We start from the raw sequence: 26,006 nt of genomic DNA, 5'->3' as shown, positions 1-26,006 counted from the left end.
CCAAACAATTCTGTTTGATGCACCCCCACAGCTCATCAAGTATTTATCGAGTACATTTAACATGTACTCAATCCTTTTAGCTGCCATTTCGAGTAAGAGACTTTAGTTCAACTGGATTTGTCCAATTGTTTTTGCGCAATGAAAAAGTATTCAAGTGCCTCCTGATTCTTTTTTTTCCTCCAAACTACATTTTCAAGTGTCTACTGTCCAAAAATCCAGAGAAAGACAGAAAATCTATAAAGTACTTTGAACCTCAGCCAACCTTTCCCTTCATTTCGATTAATTCAGTTTCATTTATATAGCTCGAAATCACAACGACCGTTGCCTCGAGGTGCTTTATATTGTCGTTAAAATGACGTTAACACCACAACCGCATTAACGTGGCAAATCTCCGTTAGCGAGTTAGCACGGATCGCCCTGTGCGTGGGGCTGCACGGCGCTAGCACATTAACCAGCTAAACGTGCTAACGCGTTGACAATATCAGAGGAATCCCTTGGTGACAGTGGGAAGGACAAACTCCTTTTTAACAGGAAAAAAAAACCTCCTGCAGAACCAGGCTGATCGCACAGCACGGCTGTCCTTTATATCTGTGTAATGTTAGCAAAGCTGGTGATGCTGAAAAACTCATTACTCCATGAAAACCTGCTCTTGAGAGCACTAACAGGGAGTTTCTCCCATATTAGCTTCTCTTCACTGTCTTCCTTTGAAATCCAGAATTACATTTAAAATCTTTATATACCTTCCTCTCGTGTACAAATCCTGAGTGATTAGACCCCATCTCATCTAACAGCCACTTTAACCTGGACCAAAAAAGAACCCCTATGTTAAGAAGGCCTATGTTTCCGCCTTCATAGGCAATGTATAGCGGGTGATTTTTTTCCTCCCCCTAATTAACTCACTCATTTGAATGTTGTTAAAGCTTAGAAATTGGGTCATGATCGCATTCAATGCCAGGTGTGCCATTTCCTAAGCTTGACATCTACTAAACCTGTGTTTGAGATGTTGATGGCTTTTAGTATCTAAGAAATATGATGTATATTATGTGTTATTGGCTGAAAGTGCAGTAATTCATTACTCTTATTTAGCAGGTGTCCATGTCTGCACATTGGCCCTGTAAACGCCCCAACCAAGCTTGCTAGCATTAGACCATAGCTTAGAACTACTGACAATCATCACTTCTGCCTTTAAAAAAGAAAAACAAACAAACAAAACAAAAAATGCTAACACTGATGTTTAAAAATTAACATGCAATTTTACATCTTTTATGTACAGGCTATGTCCTGAAGCATTTCCCAGCTTTCACATTGGCCTGGGACCTCTGATCGTGCAATGAGCAACTGTCTTTCCCCTCTTTCCCTAACCATGTATTTATACACTATTGTACGTCATTAACTTTGTGTTTCCTCTCTATAATTTGCCTTTTGCTCCATTTGTTATCTCTGTATACTTTTTTTCCTTCTTCTCTTTTCCCATTCTCCCATCCAGTGGTGGCACTGGGCTGCCCTCGTTGCACTTGATTTGCCAAAAGGGAGATTTTCCTCCCCACCCACACAGTTTATTCTCACAGATGATTGTTGGAACAGTGGGTTTCTGTCTCTATTTTGAGATAACCATTTCTATGACTCGTATAAAATAACTGGATTTAAGAATGAATGCAGGAAGTCACAAAAATCTAACCTCTTTTCAAATATTTGCAGTCACAACTCCACTGTGTGAAAGACACTGGAGGCTAACAAACCATTAAGGGCAAAAGTTACAGTTTTACTATTTTTATGTCCTCTGAGAGGCACAGAACACACATGTAAGGTAAAAAAAAAAATCTGTTAAATGTAAAGAAAAAATCCAAATCATATATATCAGGCATCGGGGTCCTGTTATATTCCACAAAAAGCAGCAGCACAATGTTGTGAGGATGCTTTTCCGCTCCAGGGTTCAGGCAATAAATGAAGGAATCCCACTCTCTAACAGAGAGGTCTGGAGAGGAAAGCATCAGTATGTCAATTGAAGCTCAAGTGCCACTGCAGCATGACAATCATTCTCAAGCATATGAGTGAGTCCACCTGTGAACGGAATGAAAAATAAAAATGGAAACTGGCAGAGAATAAAAAAAAAAAAATTCAAAGTCTGGACCAGAACCCTGTTAAGATGCTGGGGAAGTGCCTGAGAAGAGGAGTTCACCCTCTGATGAGGCTGCAGTAAAGAACTTCTGAAAGAAGAATTGGATAAAATTTCATCACAGCGACGTCTGAACCACATCAAGATATTGGACGTGGCACTGTTTGCAGATGTTTTCAGAGGTGTGGGTAGCACAGCCAGGTTTGATTGATGATTCTGGTATTGGATAACCGCGTAGCTTCTTTAAATGCAAATACGATTTAAAATTTGTATTTTGTATTCGCTCAGGTTGCCTTTATGTTTCAGATAAAATGTAAAGAGAAACTTAATTTATCTCACATTTATCCATCACTTTACGCAAGTGGATAAATCGTGGCCTGTGATTGGTTTGGTTTGAATAGAGGAGCAGATAAATGCTTGTTTATTCAGATACAGATCCCAGAATCAAAAGATATCTGGGATATAGGAGTAAACATTTTGCATCACAAAATCAAGCAATTAAAAAAATTAAATTAAATAAAAAAGTCAAGTTCAAGAAAATGTCAGAAATGAATCTGAATCTAAATATCTTCCTTTATCCAGGAGCCCAGTTCATCCACGGTTTGTGTGGAGGAATTTTTAACCTCTGCTCCATTAGCTGTACGTATCGCCAGAATAAGGTACAGCATCCTTCCAAAACTGCATTCATTTTTCACTTCAAAGTTCTAAACACAATATCCCACAATGACAAAGTGGAAAAACTTTTCTTGAAATTCATCAACTTTATTAAAAATAAAACAAAAACATGTACAAAAGTATTCACAGCCTTTTCCATGACACTAAAATTTAACTCGGGTATATCTTGTTTCCAGTGATCATCCGTCACCTGCTTCTACAACTTGAGTGGAGCCCATCTGTGGTAAATCAGTCTATTGGGCATGATTTGGAAAGGCCACCTGCCTACATCAGCTGTAGTTGACAGTGTATGTCAGAGCACCAAACCGTGAAGTCCAAAGAACTCTGGTCTGTAGACCTCCGTGACAGGATTGTATCGAAGCACATCATCCGTAAATGGAAGAAGTTTGGAACGTCTACCTTCTTATTGAAGCAAGTGACCAACCACCCAGTTTTCAGTCTGACAGAACTACAGTGTTGCTCTGGGGAGAGAGGAGAACCTTCCAGAAGGACAAGCACTTCTGCAGCTCTCCAACAATCAGGGTTGCATGGTAGTGGCCAGACTGAAGCCACTCCTCAGTAAAAGGCACATGACAGCCCAGCTGGAGTTTGTCAAAAGGCACCTGAGGGACTCTCAGACCATGAGGAAAAAAAAAAAAAATCACCAATCTGATTAAACAATCATTGAGCTCCTTGGCCTGAATGCAAAGTGTCACGTCTGGAGGAAACCAGGTACCGCTCATCACCTGGCCAATACTGTCCCTACAGTGAAGCATGGTGGTGGCAGCATCGTGCTGGGGGATGTTTTTGGCAGTGGGACACTAGCTGGGATCAAGGGAAAGATGAATGCAGGAATGTACAGAGACATCCTGCTCCAGAGCACTCAGACTGTACCTACAAACATGATATATTTTTGTTTTTAATTTTTAAATACATTTGCAACAATTTCAAGCAAATGTTTTTCAAATTGTCAATACTTTCAAGATGAACTGTGGACTTTTATTTTATTTATAAACCTTTGACTCTAAACATTATAGCTGGCAGTAGCGGCATCCACAACCTGAGTCAGAGGACCACGAGGATCATCCACTTTGTCTCTACGACAAAAATAAGTAAATGTTATGTGAGCTGCTTCTTTGGCCCTGCAAAGCAGAGGTACTACAAAGGATCTCCAGTGGATGCGCGGTGATGTTTCCTTAGTCACCTGGATTAAATCCAGGGTTGTGTTTACTGTAGGGGGGATTTTTGCTTGGCCAGGATGAGGGCTGGTGATGGATCCCCAAATACGGTGAACAGATTCCAGCCCTGCTATGTGGTCGGCTGCTGCTGCTGTTGTCTTTCATGGCATATTCCTTTGAGGCAGGAGTATCTGAAGGAGTCTGCAGTGAGGCGCTGCTCAATGAGCAATTTATATGTCCTCAACAAAGCTTCTTCTTTAGACCCCGAAGGCAGGTCTTAATTGTTAGACGTGATATCTCCACTCTCCCTCTCTGCTTTCTTTGACTGTTTTTTTCTTCTCTCTCCTCCCACCCACCCTCCCTCCCTGCAGCTATTAGGAATTGGATTTGGAGCAGAACGATCCATTTAGTTTCTCTCCTCCGTTTCTATCCCTCTCTCCCTGCTTCCACACCTCCTCTGTAGGTTTCTCTCATCAAAGCCCAGGCTTAATCTGTCTATTTTTACCTCAAGGAATGAAAGCAAGGGATGAGGTAATGCTTTTGCTGTCCATCAGGTGGGCAGTGGTGCATGAGCTCTCTGGTGTACATAGCATACGGAGCTAGTGCCACCACGTGGACCGAGATGAGAAGAGGTCTTACGAAAGCAATAGGATGAGCATGAACAGAACTGCCTTTTCATTAACTCGCAAATAATGATCAAAAGAAAAACACAGAGAACATGACAACAGATAAAGATGGACAAAAATCCACTGATGATAGCTTTAAGGTAAGTGTGACCCACTGCATTGATTCATACAAACACTGTCAGGCAGTTTTAGAGAACTCAAAGCATCTTAAGATACAACTATAAAAGCAGAGCTCCCCCTAGTGGGTACACACAGTAAGTGACTATGACAAAACAGAAGGTTGTATTTGTAAAACAAAAAGCAGAAAACTTTGATTTCTGCTTTGAATTTTAAAACATAATGGAAACTAGGCATCAGGCATGAAATGTGACCATCACAGATCAACTTTCAAACTGCAGAAAAACAAACCAAAAAAAAAAAAAAAAAGAGAGAGAGATGCGTGAAAGCGAAGATATGTTATTTATCAAGTTTTTAAAGATATGTTCATCCAAATACCGAGCAGTCGTCCTTTGCAGTGTTTTACGAACTGTTTAACGCAGGGGTGGAGAAATTGTTTTGCTCATCATATAACTGTAGGTTCATGCACAAACGAAAGTATGAAGGTAGTTGCAGGCAGCAGTCTAACATCTGGGCCCACATTCATTAAGACTCTCGGAGCAGGAAATCAGACAGCTGTCACGCTGGCACCTCTTTAGTCATGCTTTTGAAAATCAGGAGTGAAAGCACTGAGGGAGTGTTTTAACTTCAGTCTGGGTAAATGCAGACATTTCATCCAGATTTTCACTAATAACTAAAACTCCACATGAAAAATCATCTGAAATGTCATTTAAAGCTGAGAATTGTAAGTATTTTCAATCATGCTCTAATTTGTATATAGTTTTTCTCTTATGAGGAACCTTTTGGATTCTAATCTCTAAGAGCAGTTTTTGAACCCGAGAGTACTCTGAAAACTTTTTTATTGTGGAGGAAAAAAAGAAAAAGTAACAGATAATCCTGCTATTTACTAGTGGAACTCATCCAATCCTGCTGTCAGGAGAGCAGGCAAGAGCTGATGCATTGTGGAAGTTTCCATGTTATTTCTGCTGGGGAGAGAATCACTGAAGAGGCCCCTGCAATCTAAACACAGCACAAAAACCCCAGTGGTGAGGCCCAACGAGGAGGAGGAGGAGAACGATGCTGGTGCTACAGCTCAGAAACCACAGCTGTTATCTCTGACTTTGCATAAAGCAGACACCTAAATGAACAAGCTTGTTGTTGAATGTGTGGTGAGATGCAGTAACACCCTCAAAGGTACTTGTACAGTAAGCAACACACAGTCTGGACATTGTAATGCAAATGGTTATGCAAATGTACTGCAATATGCTGGTGACGCGTGAAACTTTAATGGCAGTAATCTGGGAATATAAACACATAAATATGGGCCGAGATGCAAAGTGTCAACACGACAGCAGGTATTGTGCTAGTGTCCATTAGCCTGAGATAACAACAATGCTAACCTTCCAATACATAAGGATACATAAAATCCTCCTTTTTCAATCTGTTCTTTATAAACATATATATAAATATTTGTGGAGCACACAAAATGTATCTTAATATTATAGTGGGCATTAAAAATAAAGGAAGGCAAAGAAAGAAATAAAAAAATAAAAACATTATCTGGATCAGGAATTCATACTCTTCCTAAAAGTTTTGCCCTTTCTCTACCTGCACTTGAAGGCACCGTTGTGACAGCATTGATGGGGTCTGATAGAGAAGGTAAAAAAGTGGCTTGAGTCTGTGAGTTAGTCGTCTTTGCTGCGGCTCTGGCCGTTGCAGCTCGGAGATCGGCCTGTGCAGAAATCCCGTGGATGGTCTTTAAAGTGGAGGCAGTCCAGAGCAAAGTGTGGAAACTGCTGGATGTAATGAAGAAGATCATCTGGCAGAGATGGAGTGTGAGATTAAAACAAATGTTAACTTTACATTCTTAATAATCAAAACACTAAACTTAAATATAACATGTAATATGTGGCATCTAAACAGCATATGTAATTAGCTCTTTTGTTTAGCAGCATTAGCATAATTACTCTGATCATTCTAGATCATTAGAGATCGGACTGAAAGTGGCTATTTTGTGCAGATGGGTTGTTTTATGGCAAAAATAAAAAGGTTCTTTTATTGGACAAGAAAAGAATGCTCACAGAGGCTTTGACAGTTTCTAGAAAAGGCAGATGGTGGATGTAAAATCTCGTCTAACAGATGGTATTTATTTTCTTCAGTAAAGCCGAGAAGAAATCAAATGTGACGGTGACAGCACAGACGAAGTGGGGGACACACTGACAGATGCTGTCAATCATCTCTAACGTGGGCTCATTAGTACAATGGTCCTATAAATAATTTGACATCTCTGTCAATGTGTTAAAATGCTTAAAACATGTTACAAACAGAAACAGGGTCTTACCATAAGTGATCTTTCCTGTGTGGGGTCCGAGCGTTAAGCACACACTTGAAAGTCGCACTTCCTTCACTCCTAACATGATTTCCAAGATGCCGGCTAGCTCCTCCTCCAGGATTTCCCCGCTCTCCTCGCTCTCGTACATCTGCGAACCCGGCACGAAGCGTTAGCACAATGCTAGGAAACCTACGCTGGTACACCTGTTAAACTGGTTAATGAGCACAGGTTAATCATAGCGCAACAACTCCATGCATTTAGGCCTGTAGACACAGTCAAGGGGACCGGCTGGAATCAAACCAGCATGAGAATGAGGAAGAAGGGTGGCTGCTGGCTGCTGGTCCAGTCAGGCTGATCTGAGAATTTCAGATTAGCTTCCAGTCAAACCATCTCAAACTGGTTTCTTGAACTTGACAATGAGTTCTCTGTACTCAAATGGCCTCCACAGTCATCAGATCTCAATCCAATAGAAAACATGTTGTAATGTGGTGGAACAGGAGAGTCACACTGTTCAGCTCACAAATCTGCATCATCATGTCACTATGGACCAAAGTGTCTGTGGAATGGTTCCAGCACCCTGTTAAATCTATGCTATAAGGCATCTCTCAGGGTGAAAGCTGATACTAGCAAGGTGTACTTGCTCAGCTGTTGGTCAGTGTATGTTAAACCGGAGTAAGTAGTATAAAAACTTACCTTAAAGGCCAGTTTGAGGGTTTCCATGGACTTTGTGGGTCGACGAACGGTCGACAGAGCGATAACGTAGCGCCTGACGTCTATCTGTCCATCTCCATGCTGGGAACAAAAACACCTCGGTGAACAAAAGGAGCAGGTAAGCCCCACACTTACAGCACAAGTATCCATTGATCTGACCATGTTATCGATTGAAATGGAGGACTGTGGTGTACATATGAAGTCTCTAGTATATTCACCAGCTAAGCACTAACCCTGATTTTAACTTTGTGGCAGTGTCACAGCTCCTATATAGACAAGGTTTCAAACTAAACAGACCACTTTTAGCCCAAGCACTTTAATTATTTAATTTATTTAAATATAACGTGTTTGTTGTGAGGCCATGGTCCTCAGCCGGAAAAGGGTGAAGTGCCCACTCCGGGTCAGGGACGAGACCCTGCCCCAAGTGGAGGAGTTCAAATATCTCGGGGTCTTGTTCACGAGTGACGGGAGAAGAGAGCAGAAGATCGACAGACGTATTGGTGCGGTGGCCGCAGTGATGCGGACGCTGCACCGGTCTGTTGTGATTATGAGAGAGCTGAGTATAAAAGCGAAGCTCTCAATTTACCGGTCGATCTACGTCCCTACCCTCACCTATGGCCACGAGCTGTGGGTAGTGACCGAAAGAACGAGACCGCGAATACAAGCGGTGGAAATGGGCTTCCTCCGAAGGGTGGCTGGCCTCTCCCTTTGAGATAGAATGAGAAGTTCAGCCATTCAGCCGCTGCTCCTCCACATAGACAGGAGTCAGTTGAGGTGGTTCAGACATCTGACAAGGATGCCTCCTGGGTGAGATGTTCCGGGCACGTCCCACCATGAGGAGGCCCCGGGGCAGACCCAGGACACGCTGGAGAGATTATATCTCGCAACTGGCCTGGAAACGCTTTGATATTCCCCCGGACAAGCTGGAGGAGGTGGCTGGGGAGAGGGAGGTCTGGGCTTCTTTGTTTGGGCTGCTGCCCCCCGTGACCCGGCCCCGGATAAGCAGAAGAAAATGGGTGGATGGATGGATGGACATTTGTTGAGAGGTCAGCATAGACAGAATCTACCCAGCTAAATATCAAGCACCAACCAATTAAAGTATTTTATCAATATCAAATTATTTTTATTATTTTAAAGAGGCTATGATGGTATTTGACTGCATTTAGGACTAGATAGCCACACAAAGTTCAGTCTACATACAAAGACGCCCAATTTTTAAATTTAAAGTGGACTCATTACACTTTTCCAGCTGCATATTTTTATTCCTGAAGAATTTTACTAGAGAAGCTTTGGATGACTCATAGCTCATAATAATCCTTATTTAGCTTATACTGAGCCTGTGAAATAACACTGTTTCGGTTGCCTTTCCCCTTCCTTTAAATTAGCTTCTTTATGGTTGGCTGCTTCTTACAAACAGATGAAGCTGCTGAGCTCACAACTAGCAAGAAAAACATCTATTTGTTGATGCCTGTGGACAATCACAATGCCTAATGTTCATGCCTCCATATTAACGTCAGACTGTAACTGTGTGATTGTTCACACAGTACAGAGAAAACCATCTAGTCTTAATTTAAGGATTCAGCTCATGAAATTGTTTTTTTTATTTTTATTTTTTTTTAAGGAGTTTCTGAAAAATTGTCGCTCCTTTGAGCACCTTGTAAAACCCTCTGTTTATTATTAGATTTATGTATCAGGATGCCACAAAGAAAAGCACTGTTCCAACTGTGGCTGACTATTAGAAATGTATCTTTTACCTTTTTAGGATACATACAGGCAGAGTTAAACCACACAAACCCTGTGTTGTGTTACCGATAAAGTGGAATATTAAAGGCAGCAGATCTGGTTTTAAACTATGCTCATTTTAAATGGTCACAACACTAAAAACAGATTCAATGACAAAAATCTAAAACTCTACAACTAGTTTCTATCAAAAATGCAGGAGAAGAAAACTTTGCAATTTCTTCCAAAAGCCTCCAAACTTCCAAACATTCTCCTCATATCCTAAACATTCCTCTGTGGCCCGTCAGTCCTGCCCAAAATGCCTCGCTGCTTCCCTTCACCCTGCAAACACATTAACTCTGAAGTAAAATTCATTGACTTTACCTTTTTTTATTCTCTGCTATGAGAACTTTATTTTATTTTATTGTGACTTTCGTGACTTTCGAAACTAATTTTAAGAATTTTATCGTTTTTATATTTTGCAGAAAGAAACAAAAGAACAGATTTTTATGTATTTTTCTGTAAAGCTCATTTTATAACTTTGTGTGATTATTTGAGCATAGCTGGATCTTTTTAAAAAAAAATTTTTTTTATCAACTTTTCTTAACATTAAATCCATGTTTATACATTTCCCTTTGCTATATCTTGTGCTTCCTTCATGTTTACCTCATCAAAGAAGCTGTGAACTTCTTTAAGTGTGTCTGTAACAGGGAGGTTGAGGAACTGGGCAAAGTCCTCCAAACCCAGTTTGTCTCCCTGGAGCTTCCTGGCTCTCCTGGCCTGCTCTTCAAGCACCCTGTCTGTTGTTGCTGCTCTCAGTCTGTTAGGACGAAGCAAAAAAAGGAAAAACCTCAAAGAAGCCAGATTAAATAAGAGTAAGTCATACTGGAAACAACAATAAAAAAAAGACAGTACAAAGTGTGGAGTTTCCTCAGCCTTTTTTAAAACAAATCCAGGGGGAAGCAAAAAAAAAAAAAAAAAGGAGGTCCAACATAGTTATAATTATACAAGTAAATTGAAGTTCATTGGGGTTTTTTATTTTGGCTTTTGGTTTTGGTGTGTGTTTCTGCTCAGCCACCAATAGGTGGCAGTGTTTACACACTTTTCCCAAAGTGTTGACTCAGCACCCATCAACCAAGCAGTTTAACTAGTCGTTCCAGTCTCCCACCACTTACCCTAAACGACATGTTAGCTGATTGAACTCTAGGAGGCTGCGATAATCATATATGCCCAGAGGCCCGCGCGATAGGCTGATCTCAATGTCATCAAAGGACAGGTCTTTGAGCGGCAGGTCCAACGCCCTATGAGGACAGAGAAAAAGTTTTGAGTCAAGAACATCCAAAGCAAGCGTGCGTTGATCATCGGACACTTACTTGGCCATGAGCTTTCTGACGTTGCTGGCGAACAGCGCGGGGTTTTCTTTCTCCTCGTTCGATGGACTGTAAACAGGCAAGTACTAAAGAGAGAGTTCAACTCAGTCTTGTTGTTGTGACACTGATCATACTGCTCAGCAACATAATAATGAATTGCAATAAGTCAGTTTGCTGACTTCTGTCATACGAAACCGCTCACCTCAATCTCAATGGAGTTATGAGGCTGACACAGAGTGAGCCACAAAATGTGAAACCTGGAAGACAGAACAAACAGCTTCATCTACACCCTGATGGAAACAAACAGCTTGTAGCTTTAATAACACAGAGTGGGAGACTGTGTGTGTTGTTGTTTTGTGTATATTCTATGTAACCCTGGGAATGCGCTGGAGTCGATCACACCTGACGACGATGTTTGCTTTTAACCAGCCCGTTACACATGCACCTCTCTGCTCTGGTCGGCACCTGGTCCCTTTTTTGGTGTGTTTTTTTTGCATGCTGTGCTTTTTTTAACGCTCCCTGATGGAACAAAAGTGTCCTGGACACACAGCCTCGCAGACATATTCCCAGCGTATTCCCACAGTGACTGTAAAGGTGTGTGAGAGAAAGAAACACTCACGCTCCGGGACCTTTCCACGTCCATGTAATGGTATCCTGTGGAGAGAGAACCAAACACCCCACGAAGCAGTTTTATACAAATCCACAAACTCTTTATGTATCCATAATCACTGTGAGGCACACTTATTACAGTGAAACATAGCAGAGATCCTAGCCTGTATAGAAAAACCACCTGTTGGTTTGCAGAATATTGTTTTTGAAGCCTCAACTTTGCTTTGTGAAAGCAAAACACCTCACTTTCTATTTTATAAGATGGAAATAGTCTAATATATTGTTCAAGGCAAGGGTCATGGCCATCACATTTAAAAGTCAGACACAAGGTAGGCTGCGATTCAAAATTGCATTAACCAATAGCGACGCTCCCCTGAAGGAAGGACGACTGAAATAAAGCTGTGGACCCTCCCCTCACCCCCAACCGAGAGAAGAATAAAATAAAAATAAAAAAAAAAATCATAAAACCCCCTTAATTCCACAACACTTCCTGCGTGCTGCTATTCCACACTCAGTCTCATAACGTGAGAGCTGCCAAACATGACCTGACTTGACCTCGCATCGAAGAAGGCGGCCATCACTAAATTAACAAATGCAAAGAGACTGAATGGAAGCACATCTTGTGGTGCGCAGAGAAAAAACAAACTAAGAAGCAGTCACCCTGTCCTTTATTTTCACCTTCTCTGCCTCACTTAACCGTCTTGCGGTGCCACGGTGTCAAAGACGTCAGCGCAGTGAGTACACCGAGCACCACGGGAAACAGTGACAAAGGCTTTCGAGGGAATGAAAAGAAAAACGAGGTAACAGGAGCTGCATGTTTAATGAAAGAGCGGGGAGAGGTGCTGAGAGAGAGACATGACACCTCTGTGTGCATGTGTACATGCGCACGTATGTACGATGCGTGTGTGCGTGAGAGACAAACAAAGGATGAAATATCATCCCACTACAACATGAGCTCATTCAACACAAGAGGAACACACTAATGCGAAGGAAAGAACTCACTGCATCACAGGCGTGTCAGTGTGGGTGTGTACAGTGTACGTGGAGTCACTATGCAGGTATGGGAGGAGCCACAGAATAGGATCAAAAGGAAGAGGACAAGATTTATGGTGTATACCAGTTTGTTTGGGTAGCGTAGTATCACTGGCTGCACTGGGAGTCCTGGGATGAAAGCACCTGAGGAAGACAAGAGGAGGAGGAAGGTGATGAGAACAATCTGGTATTTTTGCTAAACGTGATCGATTGTCCCCAAACCCAGCTCAAAGCTTTTATTTGAATCCTACTTCTTTATCTTGTGTCAGGCATGTCACACGTCAAATTTATTTGTTTTTATAGAGTCAAAGTAACTGAGAAATTAGCAGTATTTGATGGAAAATGATAGGGAGGGGGCTTCCAAATAGAGTTTGAGTACAGAAAAAGAATAGAGTTGGACTGCATCAACTGGTTTAGTGAGTGATAAGATCATAACCTCAAAATAACATCGGGAACAGGGACAGAGCGTTTCCATTGAATTCTATTATATCTTGCTGATGATGGGCAGGCTGATAAAAGCTACATACAATATTTATCACTGGACAAAGACCTACTCAAGCTATTCAGTAACTTATGAATGGATTGCAAAGGGTTACAAATATTACACATGAGCATCAGGCTCAGTTTACCAACTTTGTGTGTCTGCTGTTTAATGCTGGCCACAGACCATACAATAGGTTTTTAGAGTTTTGATGGATAAAACATCTGCCTGATGCTGCTGTGAATGAAGCTGCTTATATCACAGCAAAACAGTGAACATGTAGCTCAAGCTGAAAGTCACCAAATCATCAAAACTGTCCTATAATCAGCTGGTGTAGATTTAAAACCGGGTTTTCTTTTTCCAAGATTCAAGAAAATGTTGCTAGAAAAAAAGAAATAGAAATGAGATATCTAATATATAACAAGTTCCTTGTACCCTGTAAATGAAACACATAAAGCTAACTACACAACAACCTGAAAAAATTACAGTAAGTAAGTAAAAGAAAACCAGACGCATGCATCATGAATCACCTAGCTCAGCGTGTATTTGAATAACAAGCCCTGGAGGCAGGGCGAGGAGGATTTTAATAGTTGTTTAATATCAGCGATGGAAAGGCTGATGGAGAGCTGCCATATTAACTAGAGTGTAAATCAACAAAGAGTCTCCGCCAACAAACACTGATGAGTGGCTGAGACCTGCATTTAAAATGAATAAAGTTATAATTAATCGGTTTTCTCGTGAGACTGTGAGAACGTGAAGAGGAGTGAAAGAGATCTGCAGCATCTGAATGATAATGACGGGACTATAGTAAGAGGACAGGCAGACAGATGAGGAAAGAAACGCTCTATTAAGAGACTGAAACGAGAAAAGGACATAACTGCAGTGTGCATTCACACACAGGTGGCTTAAGCACATTAACACACACACACACACACACACACACAGTTTATCTGTTGAGCTGGGAGCCAGTGATGAGATGTAACAAGAGGAGACACATCCAGAGAGGACCGGTAACACATCGCACAATGATCTAACCAGACACACACACAGTGAGTGAAAGCAGGACAGAGTGTGACCCACAAGGCTCACTGCGAATGGCCGAATTATGGACTGGAAGCAAGGGGATTAGACAGAGCAGGCAGGGAACAATGGCTGACACACACACACACACACACACACACACACACACACACACACACACACACACACACACGGGATGTGAGCAGAAAAGCAAGACCATAAAGAGATGAGTGCAACAGTTCTGTGTCCTGAAGCAAGTCACCGAACCTCCAGACTCGCTGTGTCAAAAGAGAAATTCATTTAAGCAGACATCTACACCTCGAGTTGGCAGCTATGGAGTCAGCCTCATTCATACATAATCGTTTACAAGTCCACGCACACTACGTGAAATGTATACTGAACAAAGCAAACAGACCAAGTGTCTCCATTAACAGACACACCCACTACTGAGAACTATAACCAAACAGTCGTCAGGCAACAAAGGCAACAATGAACCTAATTGTCACAAATGTTTTAAAGGGATACATGAAGTTATTCATGTATTTGTTTCATCCTTTTAGAAAAGTAAAACATAAGGTGCGGGGGCCAGAATCAGGCCGGCCAAGACTCCAATCTAGTCCACTAGACAGCTTTAGAAAATGTGAAGGAGCACATAGATTTTGAACTTAGCCGTATTTTCACCCCCACCCCCCAGTGCCATCCGTACTACAACACGAGCAATGAACTAATAGATAAACAATTACATGTAAAAAAAAAACAACCAAACATTGGATTTTAGCAATTATTTGGGGTGTTTTGTTTTTGTTTTTTTTATCTACTAAAGTTTACTTTAAAAAAAAAAAAAAGAAAAGATATTTTTCTGTGAATTAACGACAACTTTCTCTTTTGTGATTACACGATAGTCTGCGCAGTGAACTACCTGAACTTTTTCTGAAATTTTACACATTAAATCATGTAGTTTCACCGGTCGGTCCCACTTACGCTCAAAGTCGGCTGTAGGTAAAATGAGTTTACTCGACTACGCTGCTTGCAACTAGTCGGTTAGTCTGTTGTTTGGAAGTTGTGCAAAAGGGGAAGATGGTGTATGTGGCGGGGTATGGTCTGTGGTGCCATGCCTGCCATGGTTCATTTAAAGTAGTGCCGAAACCCAGCAGGCGGCATGGCGGAACTGCAGGCGGCGGTGTCACGCTGCCAGCAGGAAGAACTCCCGGACCGGATCGAACGTGGGAGGCAGAGGATTGAAAATCTGGCAGCTCTGATCGGGTTCTGGCCAGCACCGCTGGCCACCGGCACTGGCATTCCCCGATAGCGAGGGAGTGGAGGAGGTCCAGACTGTTCTGGCGCCCATCCTGACCACCAGGGTGAGGCCAGGCAGGATGCAGCCAGCCACCGCGCCCATACCCACTCCATGGGTGGGAGCGGCTGCTGCCAGGAAGGGGCCTACACCTGTTCCTGCTCCCCAAAGGAGGGCCTCTGAGCAACCGCCGGGCCCAACACTGACTCACGCACCTGCCCAGCCATAGGTGGAGGACGAGGTGTGTGAGAGATCGGCGCAGCCAGAGATGGAGGTTGAGGCGCCTGCCAAGCTGGAGATGGAGATCGAGGCGCGCGAGGCTCCTGCCAAACCAGAGGTCCACATGCTGTCCGGACTGGCCTCACTTCCACCAGAGGCTGGCGCATTGTGTGATCCTGTGCAGCAGCCGCCCGCCAAGCTGCTGGTCCCCAGGCCCACCTCGTCACCAGCCCCACTGGATACGTGGGTGGCCACCTGAATGGACACCTCCCGGTAGCTGGGCTGGGGGTGCCGACGGTCAGGGCTGATTCGGCCAGATGGCTCCCCGGCCTCAGTTGGGCGATGTGGGTATGTAGCGGGGCGTGGTCTGCAGTGCCGCTACAGGGAAGGCGGACACACCTGAGCGGCATCCGCAATCACACCTCACTGGCTTAAAAGTCTGTGACTGTTTAATGTGGTTGTTGTTGCTGGTGTGTGTTAGGCTGGTGGCTGGAAAGCCGCAGCCTAACACTGCAGTGTTACAGCACCAACAACTGTGGAAATAAACGTAGATGCTAAAATGCAAGCAAACATGAACGGGTCTGCCGTGGTTCATTTACAGTGTAATAGTGAGCCTTTTACCATCGAGTGAAAATTTCTGACTTGATGGTGGGTCTAGATGGAAATGAATGAGATTTTATCAAGGTAGTTTGCATGCATGACGAGTTCAGAGCAGTTTTATTGAGAACCAGTAAGAATAAACACACAACAAGACTATCTTTACAGTCAGGCCAAAGCAGGAAGTGGACTGAATACATACCAGCCTTGAATAAGATTAGACCCGACCTGTTGGTGCAGGTCCCCTCCGGGAATATCATGATCTGCAACAGACACAAATCGCTCTTCATTTCTTGTTTGAATTTGCTCTCGCTTTTAATTTATCACCTTTAAATTCCCGGGTGTCAGCTGAGATCAGATCTCTGTGCCCTTATGCGTATATGCATGTAGTTTACCTGAGGCCACTTCCCTCCAGAGCACGCTCTCCGCCTGATTTCCTCGACAGTTTTTCGTCTCGAGTCTTGGTCTGACCGAAACACGAACACTGGCCTGATGTAGCTGATCAAAGCTGGGAGAGGATGATGAAGAAGTGGATTTTGGAAGTAAGCCACAACAAGTGAATTAATGTTCAAAACACTGAACAAAAGAAAACTGATGGAGAGTTGACTTAACAGAATGCACAGTCTTTGTCACACAGAAAGAAAGAAAGAAAGAAAATCTGGAGGCATCTAGAGCTAAGCTAAATCAATTTAGTTACCTGTCTGAATGTATTCTGTTACATTGTGCATATGCTGTACATTAGTATAGGAATTTCAGTAAATGTGCACTTACTGCCCCAGACTGGGATGCTCCTGCTTTCCAGTTTGGTGACTATGGAGCACATGGTCATAGTGACTGGGATGGCATCAAAGTAAGAAGAATGTGGTGCCACAGTGAGGATGGGCGCTTCAGAGGGTTCTACCCGTTGTCCCTTCACTTTGATCCAGTGGAAACCTCCGCAAAACCACATGGCTCGCATGATCGCTCTTAGACACAGGTCTATAAACCTGACGAAGGACACACAGACAGCTGCAGAGGGACGTTGCTAGCTGGCAGAGTTTTCAAGCGATGTTGAAATTTACACTTCCCGACACTTCACCCAATGCATGAAACTATACATATTTAGACATAAGTTGTAACGGCCGCCGTTTTCTTTGTGAGCATTTATTACACGGCGTGCTGCGGGGAAAAGCCTGTTCTAACGTTTGACTCTAAGGTTTATGTTTTAGCACCTGGAAGCTCTTTTTTTACTTCTCATCCGTAAATAATCTGCTCTTTCACGTGATTCACATGATCTTGAGCTTTATTGTGAAAGGTCTATGTGGAACATAAACAAGCGGACACGCGTTGTTGCTAACCACAACGCATAAAAACAGTCGCTTGTCCGTCCATAGTGTGGTTATATTAAATATAAGAGAAAGAGAGAACTTTAAGAAATTAATATAGCCACTACAGTGACCATGAAAACGATGAAAAAAATATATTGCCGTAAACAGTTTATTTTGCGACACCACGAAACAAACGATAGCGTAAAACGAAACGATAGACGTTTTTATATCCTCATCCAATATATATCGTTATATCGAACAGCCCTACACCACGGAAATACATGGATACATTCGAAGACTTTCAGGTGTTTGGACCAATGTTTTCTTTTCTGATCAAACCAGAAAGCTTTAATGAGCAGCTGGATTTGTCTCGCATTAACTGGCTGGACACAGAGGACACTGAAATGCAGCTGATTGAACTGAAAAGCTCGACTCTGTGGGGGTCAAAGTTTGCAGAACTACGGACGCAGCTGGAATCCACAGCTGTGTGTGTTCACAGAGCTTTCATTCTCACCTGCTGGACGTCACTACCTGACAAGTTTTACTGTCTTAAGAACACTGCAGAGGCCTTATTGACAGTATTTGGCTCCACACGACTGTCCTCAGGTAGCCTCTGAATGCTGGACACTCGGAGACCTGTGTCTCTGAGTGGGAGACCAGAGATCACATTAACATGTGTGTCTCTGTATTAACAGACATGCCATATTGGCCCAGTTTATTTTTCTTATCAGTGTTGTGAGGAGACCATAAATGGCATTGCGTTTTCTGTTGTATAGTTCCTTTGCTGTTGGTGTTCTTGTTATTGATAAAAAGTGTTTGTTTGGGGTTTTTTTCAAAATAGCTGATTTGCCAACATCTGCGAACAAATATAATTCTATAAAGTTGTTCTGTATAGTGTGTAACTGTTGATATAGAGCATTATTAAATTTATTGCTAATGCAATGGTTGATATGGCACTCATCATCAGACCCCTGCTATAGAACATATTTATCTTCAGAATGTGAGTGAGTGGCTAAATCTGTTCATGTTTTTAGCAACAATTTTTATTAATCCACAGTCTTTTTCACTAATGTTGTGTTTTCTGTGTTTTAAATACAACAATGGGCTCAATATTTTATTTTTTAGAGGTTGTCAGTAACGAAGAACCTGTAAAAATGACAGAGTGCTGCACTCTAATTATTCACACAACTAACATTTGTATAAAAGCATACCAGCATGCTGATGTTATACTGAGCAGACAGTGGGCAACAGTCAGCATCTCAATTTATAATTATATATTGCAATACAATTTACAGGATGGTGAGATTTTCACACATTTCTGTCTAATCCCATAAGTCTTAGTAGCACATGGGTGCTTTCACACAAACCCACCTCCTCCACCACGACTGAGGCTCGATCGCAAACTCCGAACGTCCCAGAGAAGCCGTGAAGGCGAAGGGCCACGCCAGCAGCATGAGGAAAGAGACCAGCAGCAGCCGCACCGGAAAAACTGTAACTGACATGAGTCCTATCTGCAGGGACAAAACACACAGAGACACAAACAGTTACACTTCTGCTGCACTTCAACAACCTGCTGTTTACTGTAACATCCCTGCTGTGTTTTAGCCAACTGTCAAAAAAAACAATAATTAGCATAGCATACATTCCTATACAGCTGAGAAACATGCTATTACATTTTACAGTGTCAACACTCCATCTGTGCCTTTAGCAGAACACAAAACCACATAATTAACACTAACTGTGCTTGTCTAATCGCGCTTTAAAGGCCCAACACACATTAGCGGTTTGCACTATCAATGCCGATTACCTAAAGTAAGAATAAAGGGAGGATATAGGCTTAATTGTGTTTGCATCTAAACAATGTTTATTTCAATATATTAACAGCAAATCATCCTAAAATATACTCTTATTCACACACAGCCCTTTCTACTGCTGGTGTCGTTTGAAACCAGACTCTATGTAAAAGATCCCATTATTTGTGTGTTTTTGGGTGTGGCAAGCCCGTGACTCGCAATTTGCTACTGAATGAGTATACACGGCATCCTCAGGTTCTCAGTCAGATCCAGCATTTGCTTATTACATCTTTGTTCCTACAAAAAACCTCAACTCCAACATTGCTAATATCAAAGCTTTAAAGAACAGCAGTCCCCAAATCAACCGATTGAACCATGCTGACTAAAGCCATCTTCTACTTGCAGTGAAGACTGAAGAATCATTCGGTATACAGGAGACTTCATGGTCGACTCAATGATGACAATGTGTCTAGATAATGTGCTTTAAATCACCCCTCTGCCGCTGTGCGTGACAGTTGGTGTGAGGTATTAGGTGTGCTGATATGCTGTGTTTGATCTAAACCAGTTGGTCTCATCTGTACAAGGACAAGGTTCCAGAAGTCTTGTGGTTTGTCCAGTTGCATCTTTACAAACCTGAGATGTGCTGACATGGTTTTTTTTAACATGCTAACTGAGGCCTGTAGCCTGAGCACTCAACAGTCTGGTGTTTGAATGCGGTGGGATGTCCACTCCTGGGAAGGTTGTGCCGCACACCCTTTTTCTGACAAAACCCCTGAAAATTCTATTTGTTCACCAGAGTTCATGACTACACATCAAATCTCTGGGATTACTCATGAATTACCTTAAATAAGCCTCAGATCTGACAGTTGCTACTTCTATTGCCTAATGTTATGACGATAAAGGATTCTGTTAGTGTTTCTGTTTAGTAAAGGTCACTCGTGGTGACTGGATGACTCTCATTGGGTTTAGCCAACAAAAGTTCACGTGTGTTGGGTTTAGTTCGCAATAATTTTACATAAATACGAAGGTAAAAAGGATAAAACTACAGGATGATAAGGATATAAATTGAGTTGACTGACTTGTCATGACTTTTCTCTTACTGTGTAATGACAGAGATTTGGCAAAGTCACGGCCTCAAGGGCAAATTCAAACTGTGTAACATTTAAAAGCTCCTTCGCTTTGCTCGTATGACCTCTATTTGATCCCTTCATTCTACACATTTATTGCGCTCCCCCTCTCATTGAGCTCCAAGCCTGCCTTACAGTGATCTACAATCATGCTTCTCGCGTATCCATCCATCAGTCTCTCACTCTCTATTCCAAGTCGCTCAGCTGTACCTTCATTTATCTTGCTGTTCTTCCTTTTATAGTTTTCCTCCTACTTTGCACTGGTGTGTTTTTTGTCACCCCTCAAGGGAGTCATATGTAACCTCCCCCTCCCCTCCTGCTCCATCTTTCTCTTCTTCCCTGTGTAGTTGTCTATCTGCAGGAACCCAGGTGCACTCTTCAGGGCTGCATTAATAAATAAACAGCAATGGGGGTGATTTATAATGCTCGAACGCCTCTCTCCACCCATCCGAGCTTGTGCGTCACCATCAGAGCTTAACAAGTCCATCTGGGAGGATCTGCTGACATTTTCTCAAGAGGTGGCATAAGAAAACGCAGGGGCGGGGCAGAGGGGTGCAATTTCCAGTGTTTTAGGAGAACGCCGGCTGATCCTTGACTAAAGATTTGAAATTTGCAGTAGAAATGCACTTCAAGAGCGCTGAGCTCACTTACAGCACACAGAATAAAAGTGACTACAGATCAACAGATGTCGATTTTTTTTCTTATTGTACATTAACGAACAATTTGTTCAATATTGAACGTTTTAATCCTTCACCCACTAAAAAATGTATAAACAACTCAGATTAAAGCAGTCACTGAATTTCTTTGTCATGTCATAGTAACTGATGAGGTTGCTCTGTTGTACCTAATGCTAAAGAGATTCTAGGAATCTACAGTCTTGACACGCATACGTGTACATCCCTATGTATAGTTGCGTTAACACTTTCAGGAGACATTTAAGGAATGTAGTGACTCAGTCTCTTACTTCTCACTACTTTCACTTTCTACACACATAAAGACACAAAGCAAAACATCTGGCACGTACCTTAAATGTGACAAAAACAAAACAAAACACACAGGGGTCTGACCAGGCAGCAGAAAGTTAGCTAGATGTGATGGAACAGTATTCTCCCATAGGTGTTCACTTAGGTTAAGATCTGGTGAATGTGAAGGCTATAGCATATGATTCATGTAATTTCCATATTCATTAAACCAGTCAGTGACCTCTTATGCCCTATAGATCGGGGAAATGTCATCCCGGTAGAGACCACTGCCATCAAGATTGAACTGTTTTATTATTTCTGACCTAAAGTCCCTCGACCTCTGGCTCTATAGATGCACAGCTACAATATTTATTTCTGCTTGACATGTGGCAAAACGTGTCATTTGTAGGTGAAAACACAGAATTTGTAGTTATTGGCTCCCGTTTTGTACAAAGAAATATTAAAAATTATTCTGAGACCATGTTCTACAGGTTGTGCTGCACGAATTGACATGCAGAGCTGCAGATGTGCACATTTTGTCTGTACCTCACAGCGTCACACTTTTAAAAGTTTCACTACTAGTGGTTGTTAGCAAGTATCTGCAGACCAGTCAGTGTCTTCGATGCAGACTAGTGGCATCTGCAGCAATCTGATAGTCCCTAAATCAATCACAAGTAAGTTTTTGGTCTAGCACCCTCTTTGTGACCAACTTCACACAATAGCCAGAAACCCCAAGACACCACTTGAGGGGAATATGCAGTCTCAGGGCTCGGCCTCTGGGCCTGTATGATTGAGGCCATAAGAGTGACTGATACTGGGATATCATGATGGGTGTTTCAATTTTTAGAGGTTCAACAAACCACCTATTTCAGAAAAAATAATCCTCATATAAATGGTAAACTTGATGACGATTACAACGGATCAAAATCCACTAAAATATTTTAACACTTCCGCTGACAAACCATTTTCCCAAGATACATTGCTCCCCTGTGTATTGTGGCTCGCTACAGTTTTAACCCGTTAGGAAGGTAATTGCTCTTGGCTAATTGTTTTCATTGAGGCAGTGAATGCGTACCCAGGAAGCACTTAACCTGTCCTACCATTTGTCATATTTCGGCTGCCCGTGCAGCAGGAACTGAAGCCAGGCAGTAGCAGATCAAAGCCAAAAGAAACACAACTTTATACACACACGCACTGTTAAAGCCGTGTCTGGTATTAATCCCCATCCATTCGCCGGACATCGCAGCTCTGTTTAATGTCACAGGCATTTTGTTTGTGAGCTTGAGAGCTGGCAGCTGTTGGCCATTCAGTAATGCGTGACTCAGCTGGAATGAGCTTCATTTGCTGACCTGGTTGGTTTACGGTGCTGTGATCATGTTTGCTGGGAAGTTAGAAAAGACATTCCAGGAAGAGCAGCACCAATCTACTGTCTATAGCAAACAGCTTCATAAGCATTAAGCAACCATGCAGCCATATCTCTAGAAACAAAAGCACTGAGGAAGTTGCGTTTTGTCACTTTCCTCGTTTTCCTTCAGGCAAAACGTGTGTTTGTTTACACGAGCGTATAAACCCTTCACAGGTTCTGCAAGTGGAAAAGCTCTGGAAGCAGAGCAGCAGGAGGTGTGAACCAGACACAGACACACACATGGTCAAGTTTACCTTCGATGACCTGCTGCGGTCATATGGCACAGACACGCTTCCAACTTAAAGCACACGCCGACTGAAAAACTGACACACTCAGGCACTAATAAGAGGGGACGGTGGAGTTAAAAGCTTTCAGCAAGCCAATGTCAAGTGGTTGATAATAAACACACACGGGCCTTTTTTTTCAGTCATCTTATCTCGGTGGATTTGTTAATGGTTAGGCAGCAGTGAACCAATTTTCAGAACGTTGTATGTTTTGTTGAGCATGAAAGCAGACACCTCTGGGCCCTGGAGCTATGGGAGAGGTAACCTGAGGGGGTCGATCAGGGCTCTCTTCATGTTTTCACATAAACCTTTAACTAGATAACATGATTTGCAGTTGATCAGTAACTTGTGTTTAGGACACTGGCATGCTGTCAGCAGACCCTAAATCACTTAAGTCAGAAAATCTGCTGAACCGCTTGATTAATGAGGAATCATTTCAGCCATACTGCTCTCCTCCAGCAGCGAGCCAACTGATGCAGGAATGAAGCCACAGCTGTCCTGTCTTTTCTACATTTCCATGCTTTAGAGCACATGCCTTATTTAAACTGTACTTTTCCCATCTTTGCTTTTCTTACTGCTGTGCAGGCTTTCACCACTCCGGCAGCCTAATGAGGACTATCTGAGTACACATTAAACTTGTTTAGCTGTCAGCTTGTTTAGCCGTCGGCTAAAACTCAAGCGTAAACACAGCCCAACTGTGTGTGCACTCAGTGAAAGGAAGCAGCTGGAAATGCAGAACTGTGGCCTAACAGAAGTGAAGTGTATGTTGGGCTGATTAGCATGTGTCACTGTGCCAGCTAATCAGGTCAATATGATAGTGCACAGGGTTTCGGTCTTGCAAAGTCTTCCCATCCACAATAGGCCTGTCATTAAACAAAACATTAAATAAACAAACAATGCAAATGTCTGATATGCAAAAGACGGTCAATTAAGATTCAAGACTGGCTTTACACACCCATCCAGGAAAATGTGAGGAAAGTGGCTGACTCCACAATGAACCCACAAAGCTTCAGATAACACCAACAATGCAGGAAATGGGTCTGCATGGCAGGTGCTGCTGTGTGGGTAAGACTGAACAGGTGCTGCTGTTTATCTCTGAGAAAATAGAGTTCATTCAAACGTTTTTAAAAAAAAAGACAAAAAAGGACTACGTTTTCTATTAGCAGCTCTTACTCTTGCATGATTTTCCTCAACACTGAATGAATTCACAGCATGTTTTTAAATCCGCTATGACACAACTTTTGCTTTTTAAAGGGGCACAGAAACTAGATTTGTCACCGCACGGTTTTTGTCCTTTTAACCTGTTTGTCGTCATTTCAGCTGAGTGTCGGACCGAACCAGGAAACAACTTTTTTCCTAGACAGCCACACAGCATTATCACACTGCTGTCGGTTATTGAAACCCTATCCGTGTTCTGTGTTTTCCTCGTCCGTTTTTATTCCAGTCAACATTAACGAATAAGAGTCATGAAAAAACAGCGTCATTAAAGCGTCAGTAAAGTTTAGGAAAGTAGGAAAGTCACTAAACAAGCAGCACATTGTGGTCGGAGGACGGAGGAATATGTCTATCTAACATCATCTTAGACAAACACAGTTTATAACTTGTTATTATCTTTACTGTCTTACCTTTATTTTTTCTGTCATGGTCAATTTGAGCTCGTGCACGAAGGGGTTTTTACCCCCTCCTGAAGGGCGACTGTTTGAAGGCTTCATGGTGAACGACCTAACCCGCAAATAATAAAAGAAAAATGGTGCCTCGGTGTGTCCTGTTACTCTTTCGCTGATTTTATTCTGCTGGAGAAGTCTTCCCCCTCAGTCTGTCACTCTGTCACGGACACCGATGATGCTGACTGGGTGGAGAGGTGTGCCGCTCACCTCATGCTTCAGATCAAGCCAGCTAGATGAAACCGGAAGAAGCGACTGTGTTTGTGTTCCCGTTGTGGGTTTCAAAATAAAACGAACGCAATTCCTCCTCATTGTAATGACGCTAAAGTGAACAAAAAAAATTCATAAAACTGAACTGAGGTGAACACCATGCTATTTACCGCACATGAAAAAAAATCATTGCTTTTTTTTTTAGTCTTTTAAGCTGGAAGCTCACATCGAGCTTGTTATTTAAACCATCGTGTTGAAGCTTTTACTTTGAAAGCAACGACAGTGCAGGGCAATCAAATTTGACACATCTGCCTTCTTATGATCGGTCATCTATAACAGAAGACTGAGTTGGACCAAAAAACGTCCGGTGATTGCAAAAATAATATATAAATATTTAAACTGTTGTAAATAGGCCTATAATCTGCCAAGCATATCTCACATGAATGAAAACAGTATTTTTCTTTAAACCAGTCTCCCATTTTAAAAAAAACGTGAGATCTCGTTAAGAGGACAGCATAAATTGCAACAAATATGACGAAATAGTTCTATAAAGATATTTAACTTAAAGGACTGAATTGATTATAACGTAGAAACAAACACAAAGAGTCATAAATATACTTGCAAAAACATGTAATTTCTTTATTTCATTTAATAACACTTTCATAAGGCTCCTTACCAATATAACGAGAGATATTGCACGTTACCTCTACTAAAACTAATACACCAACATGATTTTGATTAGAGGAGTATTAAGAATCAAAGCCACTGCTTCTTTGAGGCCCACCAACATGTTCGCCAGATTACAGCAATCGAGCGGCTGTTACTTCAATAAAGAACTAAGAAATGAGTAGTATGATCTAGATGAAGTGATGTGCAAGTGATTGTAGCATATTAATTTATTTGGTCAGTTATCAAAATCAAATTGATAATCATAATCACAGTAGCGAAAGAAATCCAAGATCATCCTTTTCTAAGAACCTGAACCTGCTGTGGGGACGTTTGAAACCGTCACTTGCTGATGCTCGCACACCGCACGGTCTCACTAGCTGTGGAAGGCGCCTCTGAGATGCTTCGGGTGATTTGCCTTCAATGAAGTCCAGTAGGCGTTTGAAGTCCTGTTTCCTCTGTCTCTATTTGATCCACCCATCCATTTCTGCTGTCATTTATTTTCTACATGCCAGCAAATGCCCGTGTAAACAG

The 26,006-nt window shown here is 42.2% G+C and overlaps 1 protein-coding gene across 1 annotated transcript; it reads right to left on the bottom strand.

Moving 5' to 3' along the window:
* Window positions 1-4,318: 4,318 nt before the first annotated feature.
* lpcat1 (lysophosphatidylcholine acyltransferase 1) lies at window positions 4,319-24,837 on the bottom strand. The gene is made up of 14 exons (XM_005937271.3): window positions 24,558-24,837; window positions 18,733-18,872; window positions 16,826-17,040; window positions 16,450-16,562; window positions 16,257-16,317; window positions 12,529-12,587; window positions 11,422-11,456; window positions 11,005-11,059; window positions 10,806-10,888; window positions 10,608-10,733; window positions 10,099-10,252; window positions 7,696-7,794; window positions 7,012-7,150; window positions 4,319-6,489 (listed from the first exon to the last, which is right to left on the bottom strand). Exons 1-14 carry the CDS (start codon window positions 24,642-24,644, stop codon window positions 6,356-6,358), a joined length of 1,500 nt encoding a protein of 499 aa, XP_005937333.1. The 5' UTR covers window positions 24,645-24,837; the 3' UTR covers window positions 4,319-6,355.
* Window positions 24,838-26,006: the final 1,169 nt, after the last annotated feature.

This window comes from Haplochromis burtoni, unplaced genomic scaffold (genome assembly GCF_018398535.1).
Source record: "Haplochromis burtoni strain Fernald_Lab_line unplaced genomic scaffold, NCSU_Asbu1 Contig_225, whole genome shotgun sequence".
Lineage (NCBI taxonomy): Eukaryota > Metazoa > Chordata > Actinopteri > Cichliformes > Cichlidae > Haplochromis > Haplochromis burtoni.
The sequence above is the reverse complement of the archived record's forward strand: the minus strand, read 5'-3'. Positions and strand labels throughout refer to the sequence as shown.